Consider the following 9,586-nt stretch of genomic DNA (forward strand, 5'->3'; position numbering starts at 1 on the left):
TAGAAGGAGATCAGGTTGGTCAAGCAGGACCAACCTTTCATGAACCCATGCTGGCTGGGCCTGATCCCCTGCTTGTCCTTCTTTATATAGAAGTACTTTGAGTTATATGAAGCTGTGTTCTAGTTTGAAAATTGAATGTAAAAATGTCACTATGTGATTTCATGGTTGCTAGCCAATTAACCATATTGCGTTCAATAATTTAGACTGCTGTTCTCTTATACATTAATTCTTAGAGCACTTGGTTATAAAATCCTGCCACAACACACTAACCTTATTTAACAGGCCTCTCCCCTGTGAGGCTGCATTATTTTTTGTATTGATCCTTCTCCATTTTGCCCCCACCCTCACATTGCAATTACCAGAACTCTGAAACAAAGGCAAAGAAGACTTTCCAAAAGAAAAATGCTTATTTATAAACATGAGGTAACTTTCAAAGCATTCATAAGGTTTTTAAAAATTAAAATATAATCCAGGTTTTAAACTAGGCCATGCAAATTACTGTGCATGGTGGGACATTACACCAACACATCCAGCCTACATGCCAGTGTCCCTGATGCAAATACTTATCCTTGTACCATGTGGATGGGTAGTAGAGAAGGGGCAATTCTGGACATTTTTTTCTTATTTAAAACAACTCCATACTAATTCTATAGCATAAGGTAAAAATAAAAGACTGGACTGGGAGGCCTTTCACTTCTGTGAAGGCAATGGCCTCAGCTGCTATAAACGAGAGCAAAAGAAAGCCTCTGCCTTTGTAAAATAAGCTATAGTGGATTTGGTAGTATTTTACGATTGCCTGCAGAGCTGCAAATCTAGATGAAAAGACTTCAAGTTAAATTTGAAATCACACTGCATTTAATAAATCCAGTAACAGCATAGGGGACTGATTTCGTAGCTTTATTCCAGTGAGACTTGTCTGACATACATTAGCTGAGCATTGTGGTTATACCACTTTCAATTTAATAAAAGTCCTTATTAAATATCAAAAAGTTGTCAATAGTTTTTGCTCTGGAGTAATGTAACGGCTATATTTGAATTTATTAAATTTGCTTAGTTCAGCTAGTGCTGTAAACTATTAAAGAATTCTGTATTTTAACTTTTATTATTTCATCCATTTTTAGGTTTGTCTAGAATATATTGTAATATGGCATCTGGAAACAGAAGTGAGGTTCTCACCAAGCTGCATAACCAGTGAGACTGAAATCAGTTCTTAGTAGGACTACTGGTGATTATGTAAACTCAGTTTGTAACTGTACATATCTGTAATTGTATGTGAGTCACATAAGAAGGGAATGTTGTGGTTCCATCTCTTTTTTTTCCCCCTTTTTTACTAATTTAAATTTAGTCTGTGCTCACATTTAGACTTGAATTGCACCAGACTCCATTTTATTCCAGAAAGTTCATTTGGCATAGAACAACTATTTCTCTGTTTATTTCTGTTTTACAGTAAACACATTGGTTCACTGGGGAACCGATGTTTGGTTTTTGTTTGTTTGTTTTTGTTAACATTCTTACCAATATTCTTCGTTATTGAACACAACCTACCTCATGCTTCTATGTGTAACACATTAAAAGAACTTTGAGCAGTATGTAGCATCTGTGCTTTAAACATTCTTCAGCCTGATTTCCAGATATTTCAATGTTTGGTATTAAACTTCTAGCTCACCAGGGCAGTGTGTTAAATACTTCAGTTTTCTCTCAATGAACTCATTAATTTGGTTCATTTTAAGACATGAACCTGAAGTAATCTTGCACATACTTTGTAAACGGTCTGAGATTTCTCTATGCCTACAGAAGTGTAACAGGACACATTTCTAAATTACTCTTAGAATAGTGTGATATAAAACTGTATGATGGATATGTGTGACACTCACTTTTTCTGTAACTCTGTGAGAAATAGTGATAGTCCAAGCTATATAAAGATGTATTTTTGGCTTGTGTACCCAGCAAATGAGGAAGACTATAGTACAGATTTTAATGAGATGTCTCTCCAGACAACATTATGCAAAAAGAGCACATAATGACTTTTATAGAATGTGTTTTGGTTGTTCAAAGTAAATGCCTTAGGATGAATTAAAGAGCTGGAGTCAAATCAGAAATTATATGTCATTTTACTACCAAAAACATAACTGCAGTGATACCTCTAGCAAGATAAAATCAGCCTTTCCCCTTCCACACATGGTTGGAAGGCTGGTTTGAATGAAAAGCTCCACAAAAACTGACCTGTCTCTCAGGAAGTTAACAAGCTGCATTTGATCAACTGACCAGCTAAGGATCCCTGCTGGGAGTAATTAAAAAACAGCTGTAGTTCCAGAGGTTTTTCTCCGAAATCAACAGCCATTTGCAGCTGCTTAAAGATAGTTTATGAGATTACGGAAAGTAGTCCCTAAGATTGTGAAACTTGTAAAGGTAACATGAACTTAATGGCTGAGCCCATGAAACCACTGAAGTTAGCATCAGAAAATGATTGCCTTGTTATTTCCAGTAGCATTTAATACAGGTGAGAGACTTCTAGTATAAAAATGTAGTTTGCACAATATAAGACTGTTTTCTTACACAAATATAAAATATATATAAAATATAGTATTTAATGTAGGTTGCTGCCTCAGAATGGTAACAAATTATCATTCTAACCTGTACAAGCAGCATAGTAAGATTTCTGATGCAATGTCTGATGGTTGGGTAGCCGTCCTTCCTAAATTTAGTCTGCACAGTGATTGGTGGTTTTATGCTTATATGAGAGAAGGAAGCAAATCCAGGAATGTCCAAACCCAAATACCAGGAAGCTGTAGTTCAGTTTTCTAGAGTTTGGCAGGTTTTCCTCAGCAATTATGAAAGGAGCATATGAAATATGAATCTGAATTTGTAATGTCTCCAACTGACCTGCATGTGTGTCTGGATCTCACATTTCAGTCTCAAACCTCTTCTAAAATGTATCTGTATATCAAAGACTTCTATTTTCTATAGGGGAGAACCTTACATTGTGAATTTCAGGTGGCAATTTCAATTCTTTTTAAGGAAGAAATTAAATAAAGGGAGGAAAAACAACAGCAGCAGACAGCAGTGTTAGGTTGTGTATCTTTAATTCCAGAGCAAAAGGTGTACATATCTAATAACTGTACCTTCAATATGTATAGAAAAGATTGTTTCTTTACACACTAACAAGTACAAAGAATATTTCACAGTGCTTGCTACTTTGAAGTGATTTGGATGATCCAGGACTGGTATTTGTATTTCTCTCTACTTCAGGAATTCACTTTATTCCAGATTGTATGCTGAAACAGAAGAGAAGATAGGTATCAGATACTGTACCATTTGCAGTTTGAAATAAGGGCCTGTGACTGTCTTCGTTTCATTATCATTTAACATTTCATTCTCTCCTGCTTTGAAGTGTTAGTGATTTTGAAGTATACAGGAGCCTACCTTCAAGGACTACAATGTACTGTTTTCACCTTACAGGACTTTTTGGGTATAAACATGAGAATATATTTGTAAAGTATTTTTGAAACAACATGTCAATGAAAACATTTTATTGATACAAATGCTGGTGTTCTGTTTTGGTATTTTACAAAGGCAACATTAATAAATGCTAGAGAATGTAGGGAAACTAAAGCAGAACTGTGGGGACACTGGAGCAAACAGTGATGATGTAGTTTTACAATATAAGACTCTTTTAACAGATTTGACCACATTATGAAATACAGCATTTCTTCATTTATAAAGAGGCTATATTAATCCTGTTAAAAAATGCTATATTGTCTTGCATCCCATAGACTCAAAAAGCACAACAGGGAAGACACTGAGTATCATATTAAATAGCTATAAGTTTTCATGCTTGGTTGGATCCATGGTCATTTAGAAGGTTCATCTTCAAGAAATAACAGCAGTAAGAAATGCTTTTAACAGCTTATTTTTCAAGAATTGCATGTGGTTATTTTCTTTTACCTTCATCCCAGAGATATGCATTTAACTTTTGTAAGCAGTCACACATACACAGTGATTCACAATAAATTGCATTTTCAGTACTGATTACTTTCATTTTGAATGTCTATATCAGTTCTCCCACCTGAACTGATGATTAGAATAGTCTGTCCTTAGGAATAGTATAGGAATTCAATCTGGTTAGTATTACTATAGTGGTTGCTAAAAGAAGTAGTGATTTACTGCAAACTGTGTGCACTAGACCCACAGAATTCTTTGTGGTAGCATTCACTGTAATACTTATGACAACTATGACATCCAAAAGCAATCTTGATGCAGCTGCATCTAAGTGTAGTGAAACGCAATAGAACTGGTGTTAATTTGCTTAGCTAAGTTTCTAGGAGTTGTGCTTTTCTCTCAAGATGAAAAAAAAAAAAAAAGGCAGTTAAAGGTTGGAAAACAAGTCTCCAGACAGTATGCATTTTATTCTTCCTTAAGCCTTGGCATGTGGTCTATAGGTTTTCACTCTTCTTGATTAGATAACACACATATTTACAACTCCGCAGTGACTGAAGTTGAGAACTAAAACTGGGTGAAGATACACTGTCAAGATGCAGCTCAAGTCAGTAGCATGGGAGACAGCAGTTCAATAGGATACTGCAGGCAGAAAAACAAATTTCTTGCTAGAAGCACACAAGAGGGTATCAAATACCTAACATTAACTGTTCAGGTTCCTCTCACCAGGTTGGACCCACGGTGATTTTAGATTTTAGCGATATTCAGATGCACGTATTTACAGAAGAAAAAGAAACCAATGTAAAGTGAAGAAAACCAAAGATAAAGGAGTGGCAAGTATAAAAATGTCTTTCTCAAAGCTGCTGCCCCTCCCTAGCTTGGCCAGTTGTCAGGTGTATCATCTTGCAACACTGAACTGAGACTTCAGCCTGTTTTACAGGAGACTTTAGATGTCCCCTAGCTAACTGGTCAGTCAGAAGTCAGATAGCCGGTGGATTGTGATTCAAAACTACTGTGAACAAAGCATTGCTCAATAGCACTGTAACTTATGATAATAAACCTTATGTTTAATGGCCTCTGAGCAACAGCCAGTGTTCAGTTTTCACTTCAAATCACTGCCCTTTCATTTGAATTTGGTCTACAATGAACATTTTTTAGTATCCAAGAAGAAATCCCAAGCAATCTTTAATCTAACACTTCTTCACTGAATAAGTGAATAAGTAACACTTATTCAGTGGTGGAATGGGAAGCAGAAACTTGTTTCCAGTTTTATGGGTGGTGTGCTATGCTGAGGTGCCACAGTTAACATGACAGAGATCCTCAAATGTACATTAATTCATATAAGCAGTAATAAAAGAGGACGGTACAACACAATATGAAACACACTTGAGTTCAGGAAATAGCACAGAACTGAACATGGTACTTTCTTTAAAGTAAATCACTACCACCCCAAATCCCAACAGAACAAGTTTTCTTTTGTTAATATATGAGATAATTGGTACATGCATACTGAGAGCAGGAACACGGATCCAGTTTTGCTAGAATTCAGGTGGAATTTCCAAAGAATTTGAAGTGAATAGTGCCTTCCCAAGATCTGTTAGGAATGCAAGCCTTGGTCTGGCAAACCTGTAGATCAAAGAGCACTCATGGTCTTTATATGGAATACAATACAAGTGAAAAAGGCCAGCATTCACTCACAACGTTCCTACAATGCTGGATTTCAGAGGGTCTCAGAAATTCTCCCAGGAACACTAATACCAGGACATGGACATTAAGAATCTTGTTCTTTGCCACATTCCATCAGCCCTTAAAATAGTGAGCTGAAAAATAAGAATGAATGACTCTGCAGCTGAGTGTTTTGAGCCAGCTTTGGAAAAAGGGAAATATAATTCACATCAGTTGTCTGCATTAAACTCTTAGCACCTGTATTTAACTAGAAACAACAGCAAGTGAGCAATATCAAGATTCACAGGAAGCCTGCCCTCTATTTTTCTGAATAGGTGGCTAAATTTCTTTCACTCTGTCACTTACACCAGGTCTCTATACTTGGGAAAATGACCAGAAGTTGAGTCCTCTCTCAGTCTTAGGAGAGGAAATGACACAACCTAACTGCAAATTAGTTTGTAGTTCTCAGTGTAACCATCCCACAGTAACATGGCGTAATTGCTACTGAGAATTCACCATTTCTTTACAATTGTATCTCATCATCTTTTCCAACTCAGCTGACTTCTCACAAACGTTGCACTGAATTCTAAGTCACTCAAAGTTAAAAATCATGATGCAAGAAGCTTGCAGGTAGCTACAGGCAAAAGCAAAATAAGAAGTAGACAGGGGGCAGCAGTGAAATACTGTGGCTCCACTGCCTCCTTGGCTATGGCGTAGTCCAGGAAATGGATGGACACTCATAAAACATGATGTGCTGTCACCACCCTTTCCAACTCCAGCATGGCAGCAGGAGTAGCTGACCTTGCCATTGCTCACCACTTAGGAGCAACCAGTTCCAGGCTGTCTTTAGATCTAGATCTTTGGAGATCCTTTTGGGCTGCAAAATTCTGTTAAGCCTACACATCAGCTGATGGTAAGGAAAAGAAAAAAAAATAATTTTTTTTTTTTGCACTATGAAAGGGTTGGATATACTTAGTCAGAGCCAAGTATAGCCAGCGTTGCTGACTAACTTAATGACCATCTTCCCTGTAGTGCCTAGAAAGCAATATAGAGAAGAGGTCTTTGGCACACTGCAGCTGGAGCAGCAGAGACACAAATAGCTTTGGCTGTAGGTCAAAGGTCTGCATTGTGATGGCAAGAAAGATTAAAAAATGTTTTCTATTCTGTAGGAGGTGTAGAGGGAGATAACAAAAGGCTGTAAGAGTGGTGCTCTCTCCAGAGAGGATCACCAGCTGAAAGGCATGGCAATCAATCCATTTACAAGGACAGCAGAACTGTCTGCTTCTCCACAAATAATGTAAGCTATAAAAGAATAGTCTTAGACAAGGTGCATGTAGCTGTCTTCAGAAACTGAGAAAGTACCTTCAGTACCATTCACAAATGAAAATGAAATTATGCAGTTTTGCCTGACTTCTGTGGTAGTTATTCTCCTGCTGCCTTGGAACAGTCAGATTATGACTGTGGTTACACCCCATTTTTCTTACAGCTTTGCACCTTCAGATGTCTTGTCAAAGGAGGCTCACTGAAGTGACCAGAGCAATCCTGACCAAGGCAGTAGACAGCACTCCATTGTTGCAGTCTTCAGTACAATTGCCTTAATACAAAGTCCAGATCTATTGGGTCACAGAGCTGAAATATTTTTTTAGATGTGAAAATGGTCAGATAAATGTGCTATTAACAAATGCATTAATAAAAAACAGCCTTTTTTTCTCTTTTTTTTTTTTCTCTTAATTTCATTGATTTCTTTACTACAGACACTACAGGACTCTTGTTCTGGCTAGGACAGATAAGCATATTGTCACACTTCTATGAATCTTTATGTAAAATATGAGACGTGCCAAATTTAAACTTCCTGTTATACTTACCACAATTCTTAATTTCTTCAAAGTCTGCTATGAAACAGTGGTATGGCATTCAGCGCTACTGAATTCGCCATAGCTCTCCTTGACCTGTAAGCCAGTGCCAGAAAAGTGCCACATCAGGGACTGGCCCTAAGTGCAAGTATGCTAGCACTGCTTCTGGTATTACTATAGCAAATTTATTCAACAGACAAATGAGAATGCATGTGGATGCACTGTGTGAAAGAAGAAAAGGTTGTAGGCACTTCATGATGATCTTACCCAGCCTTTGACTATTCAGTGAAACACGCTTCTTGCTCCTGGAATTCTTACCGCTCATTTCTGCTGTCCAAAGAGCATCATCCTTCTTTCTGTTTAAAAAACTCGTTGTCAGAACCACATTTTCAAGGGCATCCAAAAACATACTTGGGATACCAAATTGGAAACCTCATACTGAACGAGTAATGTACAATTATGTGAGTAAGACACAATTTTAGAAGAATCTGAATGTAAAACTGCATCTTGAGATGAGGTGTTCACTAGAGAGACAGACTGGTAATACTGAATTTCAACATTACATATCTTGTTCAGAAGTTACAAATTCACTTTTCTGAATTTTTATCTTTTAGTTTCTTTAATGATTTTTATCTCCTTGGAATCAAAGCAGTGTCCAGAAGAGAAATAAAAGACATAAAAAAATAGACATTGAAACATCTGTGCTGATACATGAGTCTGAACACACTTGGGAATATCCTGGAGACACGAAGAACTATCTTCTACAATTACAGCCTGTTTTAAGGTACCTGAAGATCTTTAAGGAACGCTTATGAAAGATAGATGCTTGAACCTGTAAGCTGGTTGACCTGAAATCTCTGGCTGATACTCAAAAATTTCATTGGTTTATTTTCTGGGAGACGTTTGTATTATAGCAACCAAGCTGAATATAGCAATATATTTTCTAATGTCTTACTTGGTCACAGTCTTAATCCTTGAAAAGAAACCACCAGAAACCGGGAAAATGTAATTAGTGTAGAGAACAGACGTGTCTCAAATATCTACAGAGGTTGTTCCAAACACTTGAAGCAAACCATTCAGGCTGTGGGAGCATGCAAATTTGCAATATTGACTTAAGCCAAGCTTCAAAATACACGCTCTTTCCCCCATGCCCCCTTTAAAACACAGGATTTTCACATAATTTTGACAGGCACGATGTTAACATTTCAAAGAGTAGGAAAACTAAACACCATAATCCTGCCGATGCCAGTTCTATCTTGCAAGTCACTGCCGAGTAATTCCCAGGAGACAAATAAAACAAAAATAGTACTACCACCAGCTGTACTGAAGAAAAAGCTTTATTCCACCAAGTAATTTCTCTCTAATTACTTCTTAGTTAAATATCCTATGGGTGGTATTGCAGAAGTATTTACTACGCTCTGACTTCCTGTCATAGCTACTGTAATCGCACAAGTGTAATAGTTGCCACATTTATGAATACGGATCCCCTTTCCATTCAGAAGCGATGACTCTACTGAACACCCGAATATGAAAAAAACGCTTGGCACTGACGTTTCACGCGACTCGTCACATCTGCATCGTTTTGGAGTAACAGCTCCACCTGGTGTTCTCCAGCACCATCGCTGCCGAACCCGTACCGCGGTACCTTACCTTATTTTCAAGCCGGGATCTCATTTATGCTGGGCACTGGGCAAGCTGCGCCCGAGAAGATGGCGGCAGGCCCGCCGGCCGAGCCGCAGGGCCAGCGGAGGGGCGGGCAGGAGGCAAAGACAGGAGGGTGGGGAGGGGGACGCGGCCTTTCGTTACAGCGGCCCGTCCTTTTCACGGCTCCGGCGTGAGCCGGGACAAACGGGAACTGCTACGGAGCATCCCCAGGGGGACGGAGACGACTTCGCCTCGCCTCGGCGCGGCGCGGCAGCCGCCGCCAAGAGCCGGCGAGAGGAGGCGGGGGGGTGGGGGGAATGCGTGGCGCCCACCGCCTCCCGCGCGGCGCTTTACGGTACCTTGCTTCCGCCATGGGCGCGCGGTAGGAGCACGGGGGGCCAAGGGGGGGCCCCGCCCGCCGGAAGGGGCCGCAAAGCGCGGGCGGGGCGGCACGTGTGAGGCGAGCGGCAGGGCCGGCGGTACGCGGC

At 39.2% G+C, this 9,586-nt stretch overlaps 2 protein-coding genes across 2 annotated transcripts in view; both read left to right on the top strand.

The window, feature by feature from the left end:
* LOC104841299 (histone-arginine methyltransferase CARM1-like) overlaps positions 1-5,994 on the top strand; it is a 52,337-nt gene extending 46,343 nt beyond the window's left edge. Inside the window, exon 13 of the mRNA XM_010582863.1 lies at positions 5,901-5,994. Coding sequence (XP_010581165.1) covers positions 5,901-5,994 — 94 coding nt within the window. The remainder of the gene's footprint in view (positions 1-5,900) is intronic.
* A 3,541-nt stretch (positions 5,995-9,535) lies between these two features.
* Positions 9,536-9,586, top strand: part of KIAA0020 (KIAA0020 ortholog) — a 27,376-nt gene continuing 27,325 nt past the window's right edge. Inside the window, exon 1 of the mRNA XM_010582769.1 lies at positions 9,536-9,553. The gene's annotated coding sequence lies outside the window, so the exon portion shown is untranslated. The remainder of the gene's footprint in view (positions 9,554-9,586) is intronic.

Source organism: Haliaeetus leucocephalus, unplaced genomic scaffold (genome assembly GCF_000737465.1).
Source record: "Haliaeetus leucocephalus isolate CR32 unplaced genomic scaffold, Haliaeetus_leucocephalus-4.0 Scaffold849, whole genome shotgun sequence".
NCBI classification, from domain to species: domain Eukaryota; kingdom Metazoa; phylum Chordata; class Aves; order Accipitriformes; family Accipitridae; genus Haliaeetus; species Haliaeetus leucocephalus.